Consider the following 27,468-nt stretch of genomic DNA (forward strand, 5'->3'; position numbering starts at 1 on the left):
GAGCTACATTGTTTGTTCACGGTGACCTGGTCGTGTGCAGAATTAGCATATTTATTTAGGATTAGCTTATTTATTTGTGACGTCACATCCAGTCACGTGTCATTTGTTGCTCGTAAACATACTGCAAACAATTTGCTCAATAGGGGAATATGTCTATCGGTATGGTTGCTAGTCAATGGCGTACTTACCACGACAAACACCCACAACAGAAATCGTGTATTTAGTCACAGGAGGCAGAAACATATCACATGCGTTATCCCGCCTGCTTATGCTGTGATTCAAGCAATGTACGTATTTCAGATCGTCCATGTTTAACTTGATACAACTTCCTTATCGTCCGGCGATTCGAGTCGCATTTATTTCAAAATAAGTGTGATGTCGTCGACTAATTTCTATACGTGACGTAATTTTATTAATGATATTTTGTCTGCGGGACTCCATCAGACACCATTGAACGTAAACGCTCATACGATTATGCTGTTGTTATTTTTCCGTCTGGATGACAGCCATTGTTGTAGGTGATATAAATCAAAGATGTGACCTTTTTACTTTGAGACCTTATTTAGTATTTGCATAAGTGATAGCGTTGTTATGACCACTGACCAGAATCGCACCTCGAATTAGTGTCAGTATGTGATTGTTGTTAGTAAGACGGTACATCAATCAGAGATATCCACGACACCGTCAAACTATCCTAAAGATTTATACATAATTCATGCTCCGAATAAAGAAGAATGGGTGATGAATTTCGCCAGAACCTTTGAGAAAGATAAGCAAATGACATGCTTGTATCCCGCAAAAGATCACGTCCTTAGCGAACATGTCTTCAATAATATCGTGAATTTGCTACAGGAATCTAAAAATATTCTAACTAATGACCTAATCGACCATTGTCGATACGATATAATGCAAGCGATTTCTGAAGAGAAGGACAGGAAAACTAACATTATAATTCGAGTTTTTTTAGAAGACTGCAAAATTCCGAAATGCATTAGACAATATGATACTTTAAAAGCAAGGAGACAAGGATTTCAAAGACTAATTCTTGCAGCTGTACGTTCAGGTAAACCATTGATTGAGTCCAAATATATTGATTGCTCCAGCACTGCAAAGGAGGTGATGTTGTCGGCACCTTTAGTTCGCATAAGTCAGTCAGTAGTCAGTCATTCAGTCAGTCATTCAGTCAGTCAGTACATATCAGTTTGTTCAAAAGAAAGGAATACATCTTCAGAGCGGAATGCACGTCTAACATTTCAGACTAATACACAACACGTAATTGCACAATTATAGTTTTGTCACAAAATCCAAGAAAGCGGCCAAACCATATCATTGGTCAAAACTATTTTTCTTTGTATACAAAATATCAAGTTCAATTGGTAAAGAGCAACTTAAGAGCAACAAATGTCCTAAATTGTGTCATTTTTTCTGAATATCCAGGATAAATCAGAATGACAGAAGTAGAATTCTGCGGGCCAGGCACATGCTAACCAAGCTTTAGTATTGTAGTTACAAAATATTATTACGCATCAATTTTCAGGTTCTAAGCTGAGAAGCAATACAAAATTTTAAGTCTAAATATCTGCCTAACCAAGAGACCGATCGCAATGCTGTAAGTTAATTGCACCAGTTCCCATTGGCTATACATATTATATTTAAAATATCAAGTTGATCGGTTGAATCACTCATGAAAAACGAATGCCTCAAATTGTGATTAACTGTGCGACTGGGGCAGTGATTCAACAAAAATTTCAAATCAATAGCACAAATCTGCCCAGTATGATACTATTTGTGTTTAGACGAAATCTAAAATGCTGCTTAAACCGCTTCACGCCAGATAACTTGGAAATGAATCAATACACATATAGACACATTCACACATATTTCATTAGATTATAAAGTAGATTGATAACTGAAACTTACTCCCACGTGTGCAAGGATTGTTGTGAAGTTTGAAAAAGTGTTAAACGAAACAAAATATTATAACAAGATAAATTCAAAAAAGCTACGTAAATCTGACTATACACTTTCTCTACTCGAACGACAGTAATATTTAAAAAAAATGGTTGTTTCACATATCCGCATTTCATCATGGATTAATTAAACCGTAATTCGTTGATTCCTGATTCATCGCGTCACTATTTTGGTGCCTCGGGTGAAGTAGCGATACAATGTATAGTCAACTGGCCTTCTAGTTAACTGGCCCTGTTAAACTGATTCTCGCGACTTTTCAACTGTAAACTGACGTAATGACCATGGTACACTGGGTCGAAAATCCGATTAACTAAGTCCTATAACCTGGTTCATATTTATGTCATATTAATTTACTTTATTCCCAAAATATATATATATGTTCTACTTATTGAAAGCAACCTTCCCAACTAAAATAAATTGTAATATTTAAAAAATGAGTTAGTCTCTGAACCGAGTACGTTCATTCTCATACAAGAGAAGAGACCCCTGAGACATGTTGGTGGACTTGCCTTGCATTCTGGGTATTTGTTTACATGCTGTTTGAAAAACATCAGTTTTTTTACCAAAAAAAGTTAAAAATGGAAACTGTAGAACTCAGATCATTATATTCCACACACATACTATCTCTATTTAATTTATTTTATGTTATTATATTTCCACTTAATTCTTTGAAACGTATTTACTATATAGGTTGTACTGTATTTCGCTTGATATCATAGGATTTGTACTTTCACTTTGTACATGGCATACTATAACACCTAGAAGTGCTACATAGTAATTTAAAACTCATATAGTTTGTCAGATTAATTTATATCAGATGTATTTAGCTCATAAAAGACACCAATGTGCATAGTTTCATCAAGTATGGGGTAGACCAGTAACAATAGTAGCGAAACGGGGAGGAAGGAGAGAGAACATGGTGGATTTGACAATAACTTGCACTGTTGTTACAATACATTTGGGTAAATCCTATTTCTGGAAATTGAAAAAAAAATGACATTACATCACAAACATTACATCTTCTGAAAGCCATTACTTTAAATGGCCCACCCCTAACAGCGTGCGTGAGTATCAATAATACCTAACTGGTACCATACACAAATTACTTGATATTTATATCAAAACCAGGTTTGTGCGACAGTATTTCATCTTCATGTTTTACAATTGAAGCATTTATTTTAGAAGCATAACAATACAAAGACCAGCTTTGATGGCGCAATTTATTTATTTATAGTTCTCTGGATCAACGAAAGTGATAAATACACAGAAGCTACCATATCGAATACAGTTCTAGTCATCCAATTGTCATTGTGTGAGGGACTTGTAAAATAGTGAATGACACTTATCGAACGGTGTCACGCCAAATAATTAATATAAGTGTTCATACTCATTTATTTCAGTACTGACATAGGATATTTCAAAAACACCCAGTTGTATTTTATGTTTGAGAAAATTATCCGAACAATTTGACATCTAACGATTACGTCATTAGGTATCTTTTCTCCAAACTTCCCCGGCACTGTGAGCAGGAGCGGTAATAAATTCCCGAGAGACTCTAGTTGTCGCAGTCAAATGAAAACTGCCCAGACTCAAGACGTCCTATGGCACCCGAATCAGCTGCGCGAACCCACTTCTGATGCACTCTTCACTGTAGTGCTATTTTCAAGTTCATATTTACAACAGATACGAGATATTACACTTATGCATTTAATAAAATCACATGGTCGTCTGGTATTTCAGTCATATCTCTTGTCCGCTCCCTTTACTGTAAAACTGGTTGCATGGTCCTATCTGCAACAATGCTTGAGATATGACACTTATGCATATTAATGAGGTCACATGACCATATATGGTCACGTGGTGTTTCAATCATATCACCGGGCCCCCGCATACGAAGTCACTTTATTTTATCGCTAGGACGTATTCTGCTGTTAAATTTATTAATTCCAACCGTTTTGCGGTAGTATTTTCTAGATTGAAGGCAGCATTTACAGGTCATCAAAAGTTGCGTTGGGATTACGTTGATACCCCAGGGGTCACTCTATATGCTGTTACTACCCAAATTTAGCGGGAAGCGGGATGTTTTTCACTTTCTAAAGCGGGTCCGCGCGGGTGGCAAATATACCCCCTTTAAAATGCCAATGTCTGCAATAGGCCCCCAGAAAGACACTCGCTGTAGGCCCCTCTTGCAGCAGCCACTCATATACACCGCCCATAGCCCCGACCAGTCCGCAAACGTCCGCTTAACTTTTCCAGTAATTTTATTGCAGCTCCTAATTACTTATTAGTGAGCACCTGATGTAAAAGTGTAGCAACAAATAAATAAATAAAAATACTGGTAAAGATTCGTCCGACAGTTGTGAATATTGTACGTGTCAGACCCTTGTTTCGCTGTTAATAGATTTTTGATTATCTGTAATTAGCGAAATGAAATATTAAATATTATTATTTTTCTGCAAATATTTTGTAAATATTGTGGGTATAAAACCCATTTTCACTGATTACAGTTTAATTTACATTATGTGTGTTATCCCATTTTGTTTCGGGATTACTATAAACTACATACTGAAAGTCATACCCCAAAGTCAACCACACATCCGAAACTCCTTTCGCGCCTTTTCTGCTTTTTTCTGGGTTTTCTGCCCTGTTTTCATGCCAAAGTTACTCGGAGCTGAACATAAAATTGCGTAATGGTATCTGATGGAATAAGAATCCTGACAAAGTTGTGTGCATTGTGTATTAAACTATCAAACAAAGGATCATATTCATAATCATGTCAATAGTTCTCATCTTTCTTCATCAAACAACGACACCAACAGAAGTTGCATACACAAGAACTTGTTTGAGTTGATCACACGCCACTGCAAAAAACTGCAGGATGTTCTCAATATATGTCTGAAATAGGGGGTGTTTTTTTTCAATATGTCTGGTCTAGGGGGTACAAAATTTACATTCCGTCTGCAATAGGGGTATGGTTTGCCAATGTGCTGCCAGCCCTAGGGACCTATTATTTCTTTATTATATTAAGGTTTTAATATAGAGTGTAACAAAGTCGGCGCCGGTGATCTCTTACCGGTGTGCAACGTAGCCAAAATAAACAGCATGATCATTTGAACACTGATATTACAAGACTGGTAGGTGGTAATAAATTTGAGGCGAAAGTATTCCAATTAGTGACGGTACGACCTGTCAAGTATGAACAGAGTCAGCCAAACCAAAAAAAAATCATAGAAGAGTTAAAAGCCGTTGCTGGTGAAAAGTTACCCCAAGTTTGAGGTCAATTTTCTCGTTAATGAAAATAGACATAAAAAACCAGTAAATTCATGCCCACAGTAGAATATAGAATGAGTAGAACGAGCCATGACCGTGCTTTTTAATCCTAGAAATGAAGAGTGAGATACTAGCGGAGCGGATTGCCAATAAACACAGCAATTTTAAAAGGGTTTCGCGCCCTAATGAGTTAATGTCTATAAATAAATAATTCTAAGAACGTTTGACTCACTGAATAGTCCAGTTCTTCTGCGCATGCGTGCAAAAACAGATTGAATACCACGACATAGTTAGGAAACAGTAATGGCGGACATACAACTGAAACCTTCTGAAATTTATTTTCTTCACGACTCGATAAAAGGTCAGTTTAGAGATGGCAGGCATTTGTTAGATACGTTCAAAGAATTGTTGTATAAAAGAATAAGTCCATCCCAGATCGAGAAGATCGTTGTATATAGCGCAAACAGCAAATGGCGAGTATACGCCGGAAATAGACGACTTTACATTTATAAAAAGTTGGAAGTCCTTGGAGTTGTGGAATATATTACTGCATGGAAAGTATTGACATTGAATCCATACACGTTGAGGAAACGGGATACTACTAAAAACGGAGGAGCATCGGTAAGAATACGTAATGACCCTCTGTTTGAGGGAAAAATTACGTGGATCGTAGAAGAATGGAAGACATGGGCTACAAAAGGTGAGTTGGGGATTGTAAAAAGGTCGTTTTAGTTGAATATATCGTTTGTTGTTAAAACAAGCGCCCGAGTCCATATTCTATGACCTTTTGATATTCGTCAAAATAATACACACGTACATGTCTAGCTAACGATATTTCTTTCACGGGAATTTTTACAATGACGATGACGGTATTGTATCACGTGACGGTATTGTATCACATATATATTTGTTAGTTTGTGCTATACAAACTATGAAACGAATCGTGAATCTTGTTATATTTTTTTCACAAACAATTTGCATATTAAAATTTTGACAGATAAAATAGCCTCAAGAAGATTGTATAATGTATATTATTATACATCTGTCACCGTAACGCCATAAGTTGCAGCGTGTCGTAATTTTGCGGTATTTTACGGGTATTTTCATCCTACCATATTAGGAAATGCGAATTCCAAATATGGAATAATTACGCGCGTAAGCGTCCTCTAATAATAAAAACAAACATGACTGCCACCAGAGTTGACCGGACTCCACACAAAGAAGTTCGCTGATTCTGTTCTAAACATTTTGAATTTTGGCATTCCCATGGTGTACCCTTGGAACGAAAAGATGTATAATAATAAGGTTATTACGAGAATACCTCAAAGTATATACTCAGACAGTACTCCGCGCATCGACCGCCGCTGCGCGTCGGTGGATACTCCAGCTGCTTTCAAATGTATAAGACTAACAATATTTTCAATTTTAATAAAATGGTTTTCAAAGGAATCACAAATTTGTGGTGATGCAATGTTTAGCAAGCTATAACCAATCGTTCAAGGTTTACCAAACATATTCTCAAAACTACAATATAGTTATGCAAAGGTGGTTGAAGTCTACAATAAATCCCTATGAAAGTATGTGTACATGCCAAGTTTTTCCTGATTTTTTATATAGAATGGTTTAGAAAAGAGAACCTAATTTTTTTATGCAAAACATTTGCTGTTGCATTCTCGATGTTGACACAATTTTAGCTGTATTTAGCAGATAAATCAGCCCAAGCAATGTATGTATTGAAACGTTACATTTCCACAAGAAACACAGAATATTTTCCAGATATTCAATTTCTTGATAACTTAAAAAGTTCATGTGATAATAATATATTATATATATATTTACAAGTAATTTCAATCAAGAAATGACAGTGCCATGTGATCTTGTTGCTTTCTCATATATTGTTCTCCTTGACCATATTGAATCGTTTGTCAAAGGATATGTTTCTAGCAATATCATTGCTAAAAATGATTCATACAGCAGGTCCGGCAGGATTTATTAATAGTTATAATATGGACATGATATTAGTTCAAAGTCAGTGATCTACATAGAGTTCCAGGTAGATCAGTAACAGAGCCTGAATTGCAACACTCATTTTGAAGTTTGGATTTTTGCTCAGTTGTGGTAGCTCTCCTCACTACTGCTAATCGTTTCCAAGGGAATGTTGTCAATGTTCAAAACTGTATAACTCTATGTCAGACAAAAAATGTGTGGAAGGATGTGTATGTGCCACTTCACTTTACAAAAAGTTGTTATGTATAATTAGTGGCTAGAAGAACGGTCTCACTCATTCAAAGAATGTGTTTGCTACATTCATGATGTTGACACTGCTTCACCAGTATAGGTAATATTTATATTCCTTTTTTTAAAATTGGTCTTCCTGTTTATATTATAGCTTCTATCCAAGGCCAAACTGCTGCAGATGATATTGGTCAAAACGGTGCATACATCAGTGACTGGCAGCAAGATCGTCAAGATTGTATTGGATTTTCATCTCGTGCTCTCCATACTCCAGGGCATGAGCCCTGTGACTATATTGACGAGCAAGGAAAACAAACAAGTAAAAGCAGATTGTTTTTTTTTTTAAATACATATGAATATAGAATTGATTGTCATTTATTTATTAAAATAACAGAAATTCTTGTATTTAAATAGCGGTCCAGTTAAATCAAGAACAGAGCCTGAATTGCAACACCCATTTTGATAGTTCGGATTTATGCTCAGTTGTGATAGCTCTTCTTACCACTGCTAATAAAAATTATATGATGATAAATCCCCGGAATATTGCTTGATATTTATAGCATGTTTATAATAGACATTTTTTGCTATCTATTTCTCTTGCACAAACATAAGCATTGCAATATCGTCATGAATAGACTAGTTTCTACTTCATCGCCCACATTGCATTCTATCAAGCATTTCATAGACTAGATCACAGTGACTTACACGTCACCCGCGCGCCTTTAAAGTGCTGACGATTGAAACAAATAACAGCAGCTGCTCATGTAAATGATGTCCTATTTCTTTACTCATTATTGTTGATCATCATTTTTGTGTTGTCAATACCCAGCATATTAGGCCTTGTGTGGAAGTTTGTGAAGCATATTTGTTGAAATATGTGTACATGCCACTTTTTTATGAAGAATTTGCAGAATTTTAGTGGTTGGAATGAAAGTATATACACAATATATACATTTTGCCAAGCATTCGTAGTTACATTTCTGCTGACACAGTTTCACCTTTGTATGTCATATATATTAAATTTTTCGCTTATCCTAAATTGTTTCATTCTATTTTCATTGTCCATCAAAGGGACTGTTGCTGAAGAAAGCATTTTCAAAAATGCTGCAACAATCAGACGCTGGCGGAAATATCAACAAGAAAAAAATAGTTTCTCATCTCATGGTCTCCGTGCTGCGGGTCAAAGGCCCGAGCACAGCATTACCCATGTCAGGACCCCATCCCACAACTTTGTAATATTTAAGTTTTCTTACAAATTGCTCTTCCAATTTAAATTACAGCCTACATTAAAGGCCAAGCCACTGAAGATGACATTGACCAAAACCGTGCCTACATTAGTGGCAGGCAGACAGATCGTGAAGGCAATAATGGTTTCCTTTCTCGTGGCCTCCATGTTCCAAGGCAGATCCCCACATACAATATTGTTCAAGTCCGTACCCCATCACACGTCATTGATGAGCAAGAGAAGCATACAAGTAAGACCAGATTGTTTTCTATGAACATGACGTATTAATATAGAATTGATTGTCAACTATTTTTAAACTAATAGCAATATTATAATTTGCATATACAAAGGTTTTTCTAAGCAACAACAGTAAGTCTCACGTGAATCTTCATGTTATTCTATGTACAATTAATGGTTTACAAAAAGGGCCTAATTTTCGTCATGCAAAGTATTTACTGGTGCATTCCCAATTTTGACAAAACATTGTTACCTTCCTATGATATAAGTTGTTGCTTTCTTACACATTAGTCTGTTTGTCCGTTACAGCCTTAATCAACAGGTATGTTGCTAACAATGCCACAGACAAAAATGGTGCGTACTTTAACAGCCGAAAGCACGGTCAACAAGATAATAAACTAAATATGTCGACTCTTAGCCCCCATTTTCTACGCCAAAAGCAAGAATCCAATATTTATGACGCCATTAACAGTTCTTTCACAGGGCTAAATATTGAAACAAGTAAGAAATGTGCTTTTGTAACTGTTGTGTGGTTTAAAATCTTTGTAATATTTACATGAAAGTAACTCTTATGTCATCTCCGTTAATGTACAACAATAAATCCAATGTTCTCAAATGTATAAGACTAACAATATTTTGAATTTTAACAAAATGTTTTTTAAAGGAATCACACATTTATGATAATGCAATGTTTAGCAAGCTATAACCAGTTGTTCAAGGGTTACCAAACATATTCTCAAAACTGCAATATGGTTATGCAAATCTGCAATTAATCCTTGTTAAAATAAGTGTACATGCCAAGTTGTTCCTGATTTTCTATGTAGAATGGTTTAGAAAAGAGGACCTAATTTTCGTTATGCAAAACATTTGCTGTTGCATTCTCGACGTTGACACATTTTTACCTGTATTGAGCAGATAAATCAGCCCAAGCAATGTATGTATTGAAACGTATTTCGGCAACAAGTTACATTTCCACAAGAAACACAGAATATTTTCCAGATAGTCAATTTCTTGAGAACATAAAAAGTCGATGTCATAATATCATATTATATATAATATTTACAAGTAATTTCAATCAAGAAATGAAAATGCCATGTCATCTTGTTTCTTTCTCATATACTGTTCTCCCTGACCATATTGAATCGTTTGTAAAAGAATATGTTTCTAGCAATATCATTGCTAAAAATGATTCATACAGCAGGTCCGGCAGGATTTATTAATAGTTATAATATGGACATGATATCAGTCCAAAGTCAGTGATCTACATAGAGTTCGAGGTTCAAAACTGTATAACTCTATGTCAGACAAAAAATGTGTGGAAAGATGTGTATGTGCCAGTTCACTTTCCAAAAAGTTGTTATGTATAATTAGTGGCTAGAAAAAATGGGAACGGTATCATTCATTCAACGAATGTGTTTGCTACATTCACGATGTTGACACTCCTTCACCAGTATAGGTAATATTTATGTTTCTTTTTTTTTAAATTGATCTTCCTTTTTATATCATAGCTTCCATCAAAGGCCAAACTGCTGAAGATGACATTGGCCAAACCCGTGGATACTTCAATAGCTGGCAGAAAGATCATCAAGACTATAATGCTTCCTCATCTCATGTTTTCTATAGTCCAATACAGAAGCCCAGTCACAATAGTTTCCAAACCCACACCCCATCACACGCCTTTGTAGAGCATGCGAAGGAAACAGGTAAGATCAGATGCTTTTCTGAAAAATAAATATACAATTGATTGTCATATGTTTTTTAGAATAACCGCAATTCTCGTATTTTGGGATATTCTGAATTATCATATGGATTATCCTGTAAAAAGTTGTTGTATGTTTAAGCTAAAGAATATCTTGATATCTTGTGTTTGAAATCTACTATATATCTCTGTGAAAATTGGTTTTCCTGTTTATATTATAGCTTCCATCCAAGGCCAAACTGCTGCAGATGATATTGGTCAAAACGGTGCATACATCAGTGACTTGCAGCAAGATCGTCAAGATTGTATTGGATTTTCATCTCGTGCTCTCCATACTCCAGGGCATGAGCCGTGTGACTATATTGACGAGAAAGGAAAACAAACAAGTAAAATCAGATTGTTTTTTTTTTTTTAAATACGTATGAATATAGCATTGATTGTCATTTATTTATTAAAATGACAGAAATTCTTGTATTTTAATAGCGTTCAAGTTAAATCAAGAACAGAGCCTGGATTGCAACACCCATTTTGATAGTTCGGATTTATGCTCAGTTGTGATAGCTCTTCTTACCACTGCTAATAAAAATTATATGATGATAAATCCCAGGAATATTGCTTGATATTTATAGCATGTTTATAATGGAATTTTTTTGCTATCTATTTCTCTTGCACAAACATAAGCATTGCAATATCGTCATGAATATCCTAGTTTCTATTTCATCGCCCACACTGCATTATATCAAGCATTTCACAGACTAGATCATTATTGTTGATCATCATTTACTGGTGCATTCCCAAATTTGACAAAACATTGTTACCTTCCTATGATATAAGTTGTTGCTTTCTTACACATTAGTCTGTTTGTCCGTTACAGCCTTAATCAACAGCTATAACAATGCCACAGACAAAAATGGTGCGTACTTTAGCAGCCGAAAGCACGGTCAACAAGATAATAAATTAAATATGTCGACTCTTAGACGCCATTTTCTACGCCAAAAGCAAGAATCCAATATTTATGACGCCATGAACAGTTCTTTCACAGGGCTAAATATTGAAACAAGTAAGAAATGTGCTTTTGTAACTGTTGTGTGGTTTCAAATCTTTGTAATATTTATATGAAAGTAACTCTTATGTCATCTCCGTTAATGTACAACAATAAATCCAATGTTCTCCAATGTATAAGACTAACAATATTTTGAGTTTTAACAAAATGTTTTTTAAAGGAATCACACATTTATGATAATGCAATGTTTAGCAAGCTATAACCAGTTGTTCAAGGGTTACCAAACATATTCTCAAAACTACAATATGGTTATGCAAATCTGCAATTAATCCTTGTTAAAATAAGTGTACATGCCAAGTTTTTCTTGATTTTCTATGTAGAATGGTTTAGAAAAGAGGACCTAATTTTCGTTATGCAAAACATTTGCTGTTGCATTCTCGACGTAGACACATTTTTACCTGTATTTAGCAGATAAATCAGCCCAAGCAATGTATGTATTGAAACGTATTACGGCAACAAGTTACATTCCCACAAGAAACACAGAATATTTTCCAGATATTCAATTTCTTGATAACTTAAAAAGTCGATGTCATAATATTATATTATATATAATATTTACAAGTAATTTCAATCAAGAAATGAAAATGCCATGTCATCTTGTTGCTTTCTCATATACTGTTCTCCATGACCATATTGAATCGTTTGTAAAAGAATATGTTTCTAGCAATATCATTGCTAAAAATGATTCATACAGCAGGTCCGGCAGGATTTATTAATAGTTATAATATGGACATGATATTAGTCCAAAGTCAGTGATCTACATAGAGTTCGAGGTTCAAAACTGTATAACTCTATGTCAGACAAAAAATGTGTGGAAAGATGTGTATGTGCCAGTTCACTTTACAAAAAGTTGTTATGTATAATTAGTGGATAGAAAAAATGGGAACGGTATCACTCATTCAACGAATGTGTTTGCTACATTCACGATGTTGACACTCCTTCACCAGTATAGGTAATATTTATGTTTCTTTTTTTTTAAAATTGATCTTCCTTTTTATATCATAGCTTCCATCAAAGGCCAAACTGCTGAAGATGACATTGGCCAAACCCGTGGATACTTCAATAGCTGGCAGAAAGATCATCAAGACTATAATGCTTCCTCATCTCATGTTCTCTATAGTCCAATACAGAAGCCCAGTCACAATAGTTTCCAAACCCACACCCCATCACACGCCTTTGTAGAGCATGGGAAGGAAACAGGTAAGATCAGATGCTTTTCTGAAAAATAAATATACAATTGATTGTCATATGTTTTTTAGAATAACCGCAATTCTCGTATTTTGGGATATTCTGAATTATCATATGGATTATCCTGTAAAAAGTTGTTGTATGTTTAAGCTAAAGAATATCTTGATATCTTGTGTTTGAAATCTACTATATATCTCTGTGAAAATTGGTTTTCCTGTTTATATTATAGCTTCCATCCAAGGCCAAACTGCTGCAGATGATATTGGTCAAAACGGTGCATACATCAGTGACTTGCAGCAAGATCGTCAAGATTGTATTGGATTTTCATCTCGTGCTCTCCATACTCCAGGGCATGAGCCGTGTGACTATATTGACGAGAAAGGAAAACAAACAAGTAAAATCAGATTGTTTTTTTAAATACGTATGAATATAGCATTGATTGTCATTTATTTATTAAAATGACAGAAATTCTTGTATTTTAATAGCGTTCAAGTTAAATCAAGAACAGAGCCTGAATTGCAACACCCATTTTGATAGTTCGGATTTATGCTCAGTTGTGATAGCTCTTCTTACCACTGCTAATAAAAATTATATGATGATAAATCCCAGGAATATTGCTTGATATTTATAGCATGTTTTTAATGGAAATTTTTTGCTATCTATTTCTCTTGCACAAACATAAGCATTGCAATATCGTCATGAATAGACTAGTTTCTATTTCATCGCCCACACTGCATTATATCAAGCATTTCATAGACTAGATCATTATTGTTGATCATCATTTACTGGTGCATTCCCAAATTTGACAAAACATTGTTACCTTCCTATGATATAAGTTGTTGCTTTCTTACACATTAGTCTGTTTGTCCGTTACAGGCTTAATCAACAGCTATAACAATGCCACAGACAAAAATGGTGCGTACTTTAGCAGCCGAAAGCACGGTCAACAAGATAATAAATTAAATATGTCGACTCTTAGACGCCATTTTCTACGCCAAAAGCAAGAATCCAATATTTATGACGCCATTAACAGTTCTTTCACAGGGCTAAATATTGAAACAAGTAAGAAATGTGCTTTTGTAACTGTTGTGTGGTTTAAAATCTTTGTAATATTTATATGAAAGTAACTCTTATGTCATCTCCGTTAATGTACAACAATAAATCCAATGTTCTCCAATGTATAAGACTAACAATATTTTGAGTTTTAACAAAATGTTTTTTAAAGGAATCACACATTTATGATAATGCAATGTTTAGCAAGCTATAACCAGTTGTTCAAGGGTTACCAAACACATTCTCAAAACTACAATATGGTTATGCAAATCTGCAATTAATCCTTGTTAAAATAAGTGTACATGCCAAGTTTTTCTTGATTTTCTATGTAGAATGGTTTAGAAAAGAGGACCTAATTTTCGTTATGCAAAACATTTGCTGTTGCATTCTCGACGTAGACACATTTTTACCTGTATTTAGCAAATAAATCAGCCCAAGCAATGTATGTATTGAAACGTATTACGGCAACAAGTTACATTCCCACAAGAAACACAGAATATTTTCCAGATATTCAATTTCTTGATAACTTAAAAAGTCGATGTCATAATATTATATTATATATAATATTTACAAGTAATTTCAATCAAGAAATGAAAATGCCATGTCATCTTGTTGCTTTCTCATATACTGTTCTCCCTGACCATATTGAATCGTTTGTAAAAGAATATGTTTCTAGCAATATCATTGCTAAAAATGATTCATACAGCAGGTCCGGCAGGATTTATTAATAGTTATAATATGGACATGATATTAGTCCAAAGTCAGTGATCTACATAGAGTTCGAGGTTCAAAACTGTATAACTCTATGTCAGACAAAAAATGTGTGGAAAGATGTGTATGTGCCAGTTCACTTTACAAAAAGTTGTTATGTATAATTAGTGGATAGAAAAAATGGGAACGGTATCACTCATTCAACGAATGTGTTTGCTACATTCACGATGTTGACACTCCTTCACCAGTATAGGTAATATTTATGTTTCTTTTTTTTTTAAATTGATCTTCCTTTTTATATCATAGCTTCCATCAAAGGCCAAACTGCTGAAGATGACATTGGCCAAACCCGTGGATACTTCAATAGCTGGCAGAAAGATCATCAAGACTATAATGCTTCCTCATCTCATGTTCTCTATAGTCCAATACAGAAGCCCAGTCACAATATTTTCCAAACCCACACCCCATCACACGCCTTTGTAGAGCATGGGAAGGAAACAGGTAAGATCAGATGCTTTTCTGAAAAATAAATATACAATTGATTGTCATATGTTTTTTAGAATAACCGCAATTCTCGTATTTTGGGATATTCTGAATTATCATATGGATTATCCTGTAAAAAGTTGTTGTATGTTTAAGCTAAAGAATATCTTGATATCTTGTGTTTGAAATCTACTATATATCTCTGTGAAAATTGGTTTTCCTGTTTATATTATAGCTTCCATCCAAGGCCAAACTGCTGCAGATGATATTGGTCAAAACGGTGCATACATCAGTGACTTGCAGCAAGATCGTCAAGATTGTATTGGATTTTCATCTCGTGCTCTCCATACTCCAGGGCATGAGCCGTGTGACTATATTGACGAGAAAGGAAAACAAACAAGTAAAATCAGATTGTTTTTTTTAAATACGTATGAATATAGCATTGATTGTCATTTATTTATTAAAATGACAGAAATTCTTGTATTTTAATAGCGTTCAAGTTAAATCAAGAACAGAGCCTGAATTGCAACACCCATTTTGATAGTTCGGATTTATGCTCAGTTGTGATAGCTCTTCTTACCACTGCTAATAAAAATTATATGATGATAAATCCCAGGAATATTGCTTGATATTTATAGCATGTTTATAATGGAATTTTTTTGCTATCTATTTCTCTTGCACAAACATAAGCATTGCAATATCGTCATGAATAGCCTAGTTTCTATTTCATCGCCCACACTGCATTATATCAAGCATTTCATAGACTAGATCATTATTGTTGATCATCATTTACTGGTGCATTCCCAAATTTGACAAAACATTGTTACCTTCCTATGATATAAGTTGTTGCTTTCTTACACATTAGTCTGTTTGTCCGTTACAGCCTTAATCAACAGCTGTGTTGCTAACAATTCCACAGACAAAAATGGTGCGTACTTTAACAGCCGAAAGCACGGTCAACAAGATAATAAACTAAATATGTCGACTCTTAGCCGCCATTTTCTACGCCAAAAGCAAGAATCCAATATTTATGACGCCATTAACAGTTCTTTCACAGGGCTAAATATTGAAACAAGTAAGAAATGTGCTTTTGTAACTGTTGTGTGGTTTAAAATCTTTGTAATATTTATATGAAAGTAACTCTTATGTCATCTCCGTTAATGTACAACAATAAATCCAATGTTCTCCAATGTATAAGACTAACAATATTTTGAGTTTTAACAAAATGTTTTTTAAAGGAATCACACATTTATGATAATGCAATGTTTAGCAAGCTATAACCAGTTGTTCAAGGGTTACCAAACATATTCTCAAAACTACAATATGGTTATGCAAATCTGCAATTAATCCTTGTTAAAATAAGTGTACATGCCAAGTTTTTCCTGATTTTCTATGTAGAATGGTTTAGAAAAGAGGACCTAATTTTCGTTATGCAAAACATTTGCTGTTGCATTCTCGACGTAGACACATTTTTACCTGTATTTAGCAGATAAATCAGCCCAAGCAATGTATGTATTGAAACGTATTACGGCAACAAGTTACATTCCCACAAGAAACACAGAATATTTTCCAGATATTCAATTTCTTGATAACTTAAAAAGTCGATGTCATAATATTATATTATATATAATATTTACAAGTAATTTCAATCAAGAAATGAAAATGCCATGTCATCTTGTTGCTTTCTCATATACTGTTCTCCCTGACCATATTGAATCGTTTGTAAAAGAATATGTTTCTAGCAATATCATTGCTAAAAATGATTCATACAGCAGGTCCGGCAGGATTTATTAATAGTTATAATATGGACATGATATTAGTCCAAAGTCAGTGATCTACATAGAGTTCGAGGTTCAAAACTGTATAACTCTATGTCAGACAAAAAATGTGTGGAAAGATGTGTATGTGCCAGTTCACTTTACAAAAAGTTGTTATGTATAATTAGTGGATAGAAAAAATGGGAACGGTATCACTCATTCAACGAATGTGTTTGCTACATTCACGATGTTGACACTCCTTCAGCAGTATAGGTAATATTTATGTTTCTTTTTTTTAAATTGATCTTCCTTTTTATATCATAGCTTCCATCAAAGGCCAAACTGCTGAAGATGACATTGGCCAAACCCGTGGATACTTCAATAGCTGGCAGAAAGATCATCAAGACTATAATGCTTCCTCATCTCATGTTCTCAATAGTCCAATACAGAAGCCCAGTCACAATAGTTTCCAAACCCACACCCCATCTCACGCCTTTGTAGAGCATGGGAAGGAAACAGGTAAGATCAGATGCTTTTCTGAAAAATAAATATACAATTGATTGTCATATGTTTTTTAGAATAACCGCAATTCTCGTATTTTGGGATATTCTGAATTATCATATGGATTATCCTGTAAAAAGTTGTTGTATGTTTAAGCTAAAGAATATCTTGATATCTTGTGTTTGAAATCTACTATATATCTCTGTGAAAATTGGTTTTCCTGTTTATATTATAGCTTCCATCCAAGGCCAAACTGCTGCAGATGATATTGGTCAAAACGGTGCATACATCAGTGACTTGCAGCAAGATCGTCAAGATTGTATTGGATTTTCATCTCGTGCTCTCCATACTCCAGGGCATGAGCCGTGTGACTATATTGACGGGAAAGGAAAACAAACAAGTAAAATCAGATTGTTTTTTTTAAATACGTATGAATATAGCATTGATTGTCATTTATTTATTAAAATGACAGAAATTCTTGTATTTTAATAGCGTTCAAGTTAAATCAAGAACAGAGCCTGAATTGCAACACCCATTTTGATAGTTCGGATTTATGCTCAGTTGTGATAACTCTTCTTACCACTGCTAATAAAAATTATATGATGATAAATCTCCGGAATATTGCTTGATATTTATAGCATGTTTATAATAGACATTTTTTGCTATCTATTTCTCTTGCACAAACATAAGCATTGCAATATCTTCATGAATAGACTAGTTTCTACTTCATCGCCCACATTGCATTCTATCAAGCATTTCATAGACTAGATCACAGTGACTTACACGTCACCCGCGCGCCTTTAAAGTGCTGACGATTGAAACAAATAACAGCAGCTGCTCATGTAAATGCTGTCCTATTTCTTTACTCATTATTGATGATCATCATTTTTGTGTTGTCAATACCCAGCATATTAGGCCTTGTGTGGAAGTTTGTGAAGCATATTTGTTGAAATATGTGTACATGCCACTTTTTTATGAAGAATTTGCAGAATTTTAGTGGTTGAAATGAAAGTATATACACAATATATACATTTTGCCAAGCATTCGTAGTTACATTTCTGCTGACACAGTTTCACCTTTGTATGTCATATATATTAAATTTTTCGCTTATCCTAAATTGTTTCATTCTATTTTCATTGTCCATCAAAGGGACTGACTGTTGCTACATTCACGATGTTGACACTCCTTCACCAGTATAGGTAATATTCATGTTTCTTTTTTTTAAATTGATCTTCCTTTTTATATCATAGCTTCCATCAAAGGCCAAACTGCTGAAGATCACATTGGCCAAACCCGTGGATACTTCAATAGCTGGCAGAAAGATCATCAAGACTATAATGCTTCCTCATCTCATGTTCTCTATAGTCCAATACAGAAGCCCAGTCACAATAGTTTCCAAACCCACACCCCATCACACGCCTTTGTAGAGCATGGGAAGGAAACAGGTAAGATCAGATGCTTTTCTGAAAAATAAATATACAATTGATTGTCATTACCCCCAGACCATTCGTCCCGGTGTTATCGCTATCGCCACACGAGACTCCAGCTTGTCTCCTATACAATTTGACTGCGCACATCCAGAAAGTAGATGTAGCTGTGATTGGTGGAATACTAATGAGTTGAGTGTCAATCAAACGCCCACGCTATCTTTAGTAAACAAAGTCACGTGACACGCGCCATTTTAGTTTTGGCAGGCGATTTCAAGGCAGCACGCTTAACCCTTTCGTTCACAGGTTGGGAGATATTAGAATGACTGACAATTTCACGCCACTGTTTTACATTATTGGCGGATTTTTCTGCGCTATCTATCTTTCTCTTACAAACTAGACATAGATGAGACGACAGAGTCGCTCTTTTCACAACGTCGCACTGGATCAAATTGGAAAGACGATTTCCATAAGTTATCCCTCCTGCTTTTCCTGGCTTGAATAAATTCACACACGACTTTAACTGTCCACAAACTCGAAGACTACACGAACACAGTCTACAATAGTCGTCCGCAACAATATGTATGTATTTCTTCGGTGTACTGATGCACGAATGCACCGTGACACGGTGTTTCTCGGGTGTCGCCATCCTGAGAATGCCGCCGGCGCAATTTTTCACCCAACTCGCGATTCTGTTTTGCAACATTTTATCAATATTCCCTTTGACAAAATCGCCGACAAAAGCACCGCTTTGCTGATCTTTTGTTCTATAATTCTTAATGCAAACACCAACCCTAGTAGTAATTAGTAACGTCGCCTAGTACATATGAACGGTCGTCATTGCAAATCGAACATCCTTTTGAAATTTGGACGTCGGGCAGGCGATTTCAAGGCACCGCACTTAAATATTAGCAAAATATTTTTCTGAGCGGTTGTTTATTCTCTTTCAAACGAGACATAAATGTGACGACATAGTCGATCCCTTATCCACCGCTAAGAATGCCGCAATGTTTCATTCATTTTGCAACATGCCACAAATCGTCGAAAAAAACACCACTTCGACGGAAGCTTGCGTAATAAGGGGGTTAAAACAAGAAAACAAATGCCATGTTTAATACATATCGACCTGTTTTACTTGCGAAAGATAACGGAACATGAACTCGTTTCGTGCGAACAACACACGAACACACCAACAACGTTGAATTTACCCGCTATCTTCCAAATATGGTATATTAATTTATTCAGTTGTTTATTTAGAGTGATGTCCGCGGTCGAATGCGATTGGCTATCGATGTCAGTGCAAAGGTCATATGAATATTAAAATTAAGTGGGCGGAAGGAAAATTGTATAGGAGACAAGCTGGAGTCTCGGGTGGCGATAGCGATAACACCGGGACGAATGGTCTGGGGTAGATTGTCATATGTTTTTTAGAATAACCGCAATTCTCGTATTTTGGGATATTCTGAATTATCATATGGATTATCCTGTAAAAAGTTGTTGTATGTTTAAGCTAAAGAATATCTTGATATCTTGTGTTTGCAATCTACTATATATCTCTGTGAAAATTGGTTTTCCTGTTTATATTATAGCTTCCATCCAAGGCCAAACTGCAGCAGATGATATTGGTCAAAACGGTGCATACATCAGTGACTTGCAGCAAGATCGTCAAGATTGTATTGGATTTTCATCTCGTGCTCTCCATACTCCAGGGCATGAGCCGTGTGACTATATTGACGAGAAAGGAAAACAAACAAGTAAAATCAGATTGTTTTTTTTAAATACGTATGAATATAGCATTGATTGTCATTTATTTATTAAAATGACAGAAATTCTTGTATTTTAATAGCGTTCAAGTTAAATCAAGAACAGAGCCTGAATTGCAACACCCATTTTGATAGTTCGGATTTATGCTCAGTTGTGATAGCTCTTCTTACCACTGCTAATAAAAATTATATGATGATAAATCTCCGGAATATTGCTTGATATTTATAGCATGTTTATAGTAGACATTTTTCGCTATCTATTTCTCTTGCACAAACATAAGCATTGCAATATCTTCATGAATAGACTAGTTTCTACTTCATCGCCCACATTGCATTATATCAAGCATTTCATAGACTAGATCACAGTGACTTACACGTCACCCGCGCGCCATTAAAGTGCTGACGATTGAAACAAATAACAGCAGCTGCTCATGTAAATGCTGTCCTATTTCTTTACTAATTATTGTTGATCATCATTTTTGTGTTGTCAATACCCAGCATATTAGGCCTTGTGTGGAAGTTTGTGAAGCATATTTGTTGAAATATGTGTACATGCCACTTTTTTATGAAGAATTTGCAGAATTTTAGTGGTTGGAATGAAAGTATATACACAATATATACATTTTGCCAAGCATTCGTAGTTACATTTCTGCTGACACAGTTTCACTTTTGTATGTCATATATATTAATTTTTTCGCTTATCCTAAATTGTTTCATTCTATTTTCATTGTCCATCAAAGGGACTGTTGCTGAAGAAAGCATTTTCAAAAATGCTGCAACAATCAGACGCTGGCGGAAATATCAACAAGAAAAAAATAGTTTCACATCTCATGGTCTCCGTGCTGCGGGTCAAAGGCCCGAGCACAGCATTACTCATGTCAGGACCCCATCCCACAACTTTGTAATATTTAAGTTTTCTTACAAATTGCTCTTCCAATTTAAATTACAGCCTACATTAAAGGCCAAGCCACTGAAGATGACATTGACCAAAACCGTGCCTACATTAGTGGCAGGCAGACAGATAGTGAAGGCAATAATGGTTTCTTTTCTCGTGGCCTCCATGTTCCAAGGCAGATCCCCACATACAATATTGTTCGAGTCCGTACCCCATCACACGTCATTGATGAGCAAGAGAAGCATACAAGTAAGACCAGATTGTTTTCTATGAACATGACGTATTAATATAGAATTGATTGTCAACTATTTTTAAACTAATAGCAATATTATAATTTGCATATACAAAGGTTTTTCTAAGCAACAACAGTAAGTCTCACGTGAATCTTCATGTTATTCCATGTACAATTAATGGTTTACAAAAAGGTCCTAATTTTCGTCATGCAAAGTATTTACTGGTGCATTCCCAAATTTGACAAAACATTGTTACCTTCCTATGATATAAGTTGTTGCTTTCTTACACATTAGTCTGTTTGTCCGTTACAGCCTTAATCAACAGCTGTGTTGCTAACAATTCCACAGACAAAAATGGTGCGTACTTTAGCAGCCGAAAGCACGGTCAACAAGATAATAAACTAAATATGTCGACTCTTAGCCCCCATTTTCTGCGCCAAAAGCAAGAACCCAATATTTATGACGCCATTAACAGTTCTTTCACAGGGCTAAATATTGAAACAGGTAAGAAATGTGCTTTTGTAACTGTTGTGTGGTTTAAAATCTTTGTAATATTTATATCAAAGTAACTCTTGTGTCATCTCTGTCAATGTACAACAATAAAGCCAATGTTCTCCAATATATAAGACTAACAATATTTTGAATTTTAACAAAATGTTTTTTAAAGGAATCACACATTTATGATAATGCAATGTTTAGCAAGCTATAACCAGTTGTTCAAAGGTTACCAAACATATTCTCAAAACTACAATATAGTTATGCAAATCTGCAATTAATCCTTGTTAAAATAAGTGTACATGCCAAGTTTTTCTTGATTTTCTATGTAGAATGGTTTAGAAAAGAGGACCTAATTTTCGTTATGCAAAACATTTGCTGTTGCATTTAATTTCTTGATAACTTAAAAAGGTCGATGTCATAATAATATATATTATATATATATATATATATATATATATATATATATATATATATATATATATATATATATATACAAGTAATTTCAATCAAGAAATGAAAATGCCATGCCATCTTGTTGCTTTCTCATTTACTGTTCTCCCTGACCATATTGAATCGTTTGTCAAAGAATATGTTTCTAGCAATATCATTGCTAAAAATGATTCATACATTCTATGATTCTATGTCAGACAAAAAATTTGTGGAAGGATGTGTATGCGCCATACTTTACCTGTATAGGCAATATTTATGTTTTTTTTTTGCAAAATGCTCTTCCTGTTTATATTACAGCTTCCATCCAAGGTCCAACCGCTGAAGATGACGTTGACCAAAAGCAAAACCAAAACTCAAATATATTTGGCGTGCAAAGGAATTGGACAAGTAAGAGCTGTGTCACTTAAACGTTAATTTATAATAATATCGTCATTTTGTAATTAGTCATAGTTCGGAGTCGGGGAATAGTTTCAGTTTTTGGGGAAAGGAATGTAATATATCGACCTGGTTCGGATCATAAGTTGGCAAATGTGAGTAAGTAAACTTTGGGATCAACTGCCTCAGGCCAATAAGTAGAGTTAGTTCGTCGTTGTAAAACGACAAAACAGAACAGTTCCGTCATAAAGACATGGGTGAGGTCTCGGGGACGTCCTTCGTGCATGGGGATCCTCGGGTCGGGGATCTCCTCGATTGGTATTCCGATTTCTCCTTTTAAGGGTATCTTGACCAATGACTGGCTGCCATTTTAATCTTAATCACGTGATATTGCAACAGCCAATCGAAATTTAATGCCAAACTACAATATGGTTATATGGTACATTGATAAGAGATCCGCAGTAGGAGTGTCAATGTTTCTTTTATCGTGGCCTCCTTGCTCTAATCATGAAGCCATATCACAATGTGTTGTATATGAATACCCAATCTCTCTATTGCTCATGTAAATGTTGTTACTATGACTTTATATTTGATTGTTATTGATATTTTTTTCATACTGCATGAGATATGAAATTATCTTATAACTAAAGTGCTTTGTTCCTAAAAAAAATCTAGTGTTGCCAAAACAATACGATAATTATATGCAAATCAGTTTTTAGAATACATCAATTCATACCAAAAAGTCTGTACTACATGAGTGTGTAAATATGTCTACTTGTTAGTTTTTTGGCAAAAATGGTATTATTTTGATGTATCATTAATTGAATGAAGGAAGACACAACACTCAGTGATCGGCTTCAAGATTGGTATAATAAAATGCAATATTGCTATGCAATGGTTTCTGGGAGGCTATAAATAATAATATCAAAAGACAGTTTCATTTTTACCGTTATTCTACGTATTGTTGTTGTCTTTCCGTGACACTATTTACCTGTATACGATATGAATTGTCCGTTCTGTTTATTTTACAGCCTATATAAAAGAGACTGCTGCTAAAGAAGGTACCGCCACAACCGGTATACCGATCAGCGGCTGGCAGCAAGATGGTTCAGACAATAATGGTTTCGCACCTAAAGGCTTCTATGCCCCAAGCCATCACTCAGATCCCCTGCTGTATTTGACTCGCAGTCTTGTAAATACAAAACCCCAATTCCCACATAGTGGTTATTAAATCTTCAATGACTTATTTTGAAATTCAAAGAGCAAAGGCTCAGGTAAACAGTCACAAAAATTGTTTATCTAGTTTAAAAACTTTAGGTCCGGTATATATAAGCACACATAAGTAGTAAATTACCAACTAAAACTTAATATCTCTCGGATACACACAGACGTATGTGTATACTAATACCAAATTAATAAAACTAAAGTCGAGAAGCAAACGCTCTAAAAAAAGAAGGATATTACATTCACATGGACGACAAACAGTTTGCTTTCTTTTGTGACGAAATTGGCTTTCTGTATATATAACATAAATGTATACACAATATATGTTTGTATTTGTACAAATTTGGTTCAGTTTTTATAAAATTACCTTGGAAATACATTGAAATATAATATGACGGAACCCCACACCCTCCCCATGGCTTTCGTTGCGTATGGAAGTCATTTTCACGAGTGATGCGGTATATCCTGCGGCCGTACTTTCACGAGCGAAGCGAGTGAAAGTACAGCAGAATACACCGCATCTATATTTGATTATTTCATATTAAAGAAAGAACGTGGAACAAACCGGAATGGAATTAAGGTCGGGGAATCCCATTGCCCATTAATATGTTCCAAGATAGTGTTACGTCCTAGCAACGCGTGTCAAATAATAAGACGTCTAATCTGAGTCACTGTCCTAATAAATAACTCGTGGACGTTTAGTTGTAACCATGACAGAACCAGAACTTGAATTGGACGACTATGATACACAGTTTAAGTTCCTCTACAGATCTGTGCATTGGCAAACGTGCCGTGCAACTGCGGTACTCCATTGATGGGATGACTTTCGTCGACATCGGTCGTCGCTGAGCTGCACACTACAACTTCGTTTGTGATGTTGCTTTTGGTCGTCAATTTACTGAGTCTTGGTTACCGGTTAAATGTTGCTCATTTGGCGTTGGTAATCTTTATTTGAACTGAGTAACTTTGCAACGTCGCCAGCAGAAACCTCCTGGTATCTCGATGTTGATGGTTGCGGCTCCATAGTAATCGCTGATTTTACTTCGGGTTCCGGCTGCGGCACCGAGTGGATCTTCCGAGAGCCATTCAAAGTTTATAAAACTCAGTTTCCAGGTGGTCAACATACATTAAGTTCTCCCAATCGTAGTATTCCATGTGATGTACACGTAACATGGCACAAATGCTGCTGAACAATTTGAACCGGACAAATACTAGCCGAAAATGTGTTTACAAAATAAAAATAATTCGGTAGCCAATTGAAATACCATGCTCATTTGCATATCGACCGTGAAAACACCGAAAATATTATTGCATGGGTCATATGCAAATTAGTTTTAGTAAAAATAAGTGACTGCCTAAAATTACCATTACTGTTGCTCAAATTTTATTTCACTCGGCAAGTATATTCATTCAGAAAAAAATATCATACTTCCAAATATTGTTTATTTCTGATATGTTTCGAAAAACGCTACTCCTGAAGGGGCTACTTTGTTTGTTCTCAGACCTCATTTGCATATGAGGTGTGGAAATACCGATTTTGATTTCAGGGACGAATCAAAATAAACTACAGTACATATGTAATAATTGTATTTTCTACATATCTTATAGAGAATGCTACGATTGACAACTTGATTACCAATAAATGGCAACTGTGCGTATATCAGATCTAATGTTCTGTTTATGTAATTATATATACGTCGAATTCTCACAATACACCAATTCTATAAATAGCGTTACATAAAGCTACTGTGACGTCAGCATGTATACGTTAGAAGGCAATGCCATTCAAATGAACACTTGTGTTTGGTGGTGTTGTCATGATTATCTTTTCATGAGGTTAAATATCGGTTCGTGTTTTGGCAATTATGACGAAATTCATTGATTATGGCTTGGCAATTGGTTTCTAGTGGAAAGCTGGGCGAGATCATTCAGCGCTCGCCCACAACCTGTTATCATTTGGGTTTATACAAAGTACAAATTACAGATATAAACTTTGCCAACGTACATATTTTGTAAACTTTGCTGTTTTATATGATTAAACTTCCAATATAGTGAACAATTAATCAAATATATAATGGCGTGTTAAATACTTCCTGTGTGATTGGCTACATGAATGGAATGTATGGAGGCCACGCCTCAAGATCTTAAACTTCCATGTAGTAGACTGTGTTTTGGAAAGGCAATAAAGTCAGTTATCCATGAGGCGGCGGCTACTAGAGGTTGACACGAATACCATCTGTGTGTGTCTTTGCTTGGTTGAAAGGTTTGTGAACGTGAGGATCCGGGGTACCTAACGTGACGTTTAATAATACGAGAATTAAACGGTCATAGTGTTGTCGTTCGTCATCTAGTATATAGTAGGATTTCCCAATAACGTAATTTTCATTGATTTTAGATCAAAACAATATCGACGTTTTGAACCTCTTTCGTGTCATAATTTTCCCAATCGAAGCGCTAGGTCCCTAGACGTAGTGGTTTTTAAGAAAGGTGTATTAGAGATTGTATTTAATCACATGTTAACTATGCCCATTTTCTTGGATCGTAGATCATATAGTAGACTAAAAACGTCCTTGATAACCTCAAATTAGGACATGGAAAAATCATTCAAAATGTGGATTAGGTCAATTCAAAGTGTAGGAAGCTGTTTATGTATTGGTAAATTTTAAAATTCTATCGATGAACCAGATCCATTCATCCCCGTTTAGAAATATCGAAAACAAACATTTTAAATAATGATTCATCGTTACAAATTGTTACAAAGGCTAAACTACATAGTGTCAAATCTAATCGATAAATAATTTAGCAGTTCAATTATCGTTTCATTGAAACAGCGAAGCTTTGGAATGATATTTTCTAAGAAGGAATTAATAGATCGTATTACGGAATTGAATCTATGTTTTTCAGAATAGAGTGAATCCAACGTATAGTATTTTGTTTTTTGTAGTCGGGTTGATAAATTAATTAGGCAATTAGCCTGTCCTAATAGACAGTTACAATTAGTATTTATGAATGGGCTCTCTGAATCTGTGTAAGTGACAAGACCTTTAAGTTGACCTTTCAACATTGCCTAATAATTTTCTAAAGCCGCTGTATTATGAAGCCGTTTGTGCTGAAAATAATTTTACTTTACCGCCGCTGCATTGACGTAATCGCAGTCTTTTCGAACTTTGCAACTCTCCACATCGACAGTTGTTAGTATCACTGAAATAC

At 35.1% G+C, this 27,468-nt stretch overlaps 1 protein-coding gene across 3 annotated transcripts; it reads left to right on the forward strand.

Annotated features, from left to right (window-relative positions):
* Positions 1-5,502: 5,502 nt before the first annotated feature.
* On the forward strand, positions 5,503-26,488 carry LOC102803631 (uncharacterized). Of its 3 annotated transcripts, none has more exons than XM_085508079.1 (21): positions 5,503-5,941; positions 7,631-7,795; positions 8,757-8,951; positions 9,248-9,439; positions 10,447-10,641; positions 10,859-11,023; positions 11,512-11,697; positions 12,706-12,900; positions 13,118-13,282; positions 13,765-13,950; positions 14,959-15,153; positions 15,371-15,535; positions 16,019-16,210; positions 17,217-17,411; positions 17,629-17,793; positions 18,644-18,838; positions 20,410-20,574; positions 21,533-21,727; positions 22,024-22,215; positions 22,957-23,046; positions 24,066-26,488. In XM_085508079.1, the coding sequence occupies exons 1-21, from the start codon at positions 5,545-5,547 to the stop codon at positions 24,263-24,265; spliced, it is 3,990 nt and encodes a 1,329-aa protein (XP_085364205.1). In that variant the 5' UTR covers positions 5,503-5,544; the 3' UTR covers positions 24,266-26,488. The 3 variants fall into 3 exon arrangements, with proteins under 3 accessions (XP_085364205.1, XP_085364206.1, XP_085364207.1); XM_085508080.1 differs by having other exon boundaries at positions 16,055-16,210; XM_085508081.1 differs by lacking the exon at positions 9,248-9,439.
* The last annotated feature ends 980 nt before the right edge of the window (positions 26,489-27,468 follow it).

This window comes from Saccoglossus kowalevskii, chromosome 14, assembly GCF_978046115.1.
Source record: "Saccoglossus kowalevskii chromosome 14, keSacKowa6.1, whole genome shotgun sequence".
NCBI classification, from domain to species: Eukaryota; Metazoa; Hemichordata; class Enteropneusta; family Harrimaniidae; genus Saccoglossus; species Saccoglossus kowalevskii.

What these genes read in the sequence shown, in the direction of transcription:
- LOC102803631 (XM_085508079.1), top strand. Translation starts at nt 5,545, where the DNA reads ATGGCGGACATACAACTGAAACCTTCTGAAATTTATTTTCTTCACGAC. An exon ending in TGAGCAAGAGAAGCATACAA is followed by an intron (nt 8,952 to 9,247) that starts GTAAGACCAGAT and finishes TGTCCGTTACAG; the next exon opens with CCTTAATCAACAGGTATGTT. An exon ending in TGAGCAAGAGAAGCATACAA is followed by an intron (nt 21,728 to 22,023) that starts GTAAGACCAGAT and finishes TGTCCGTTACAG; the next exon opens with CCTTAATCAACAGCTGTGTT.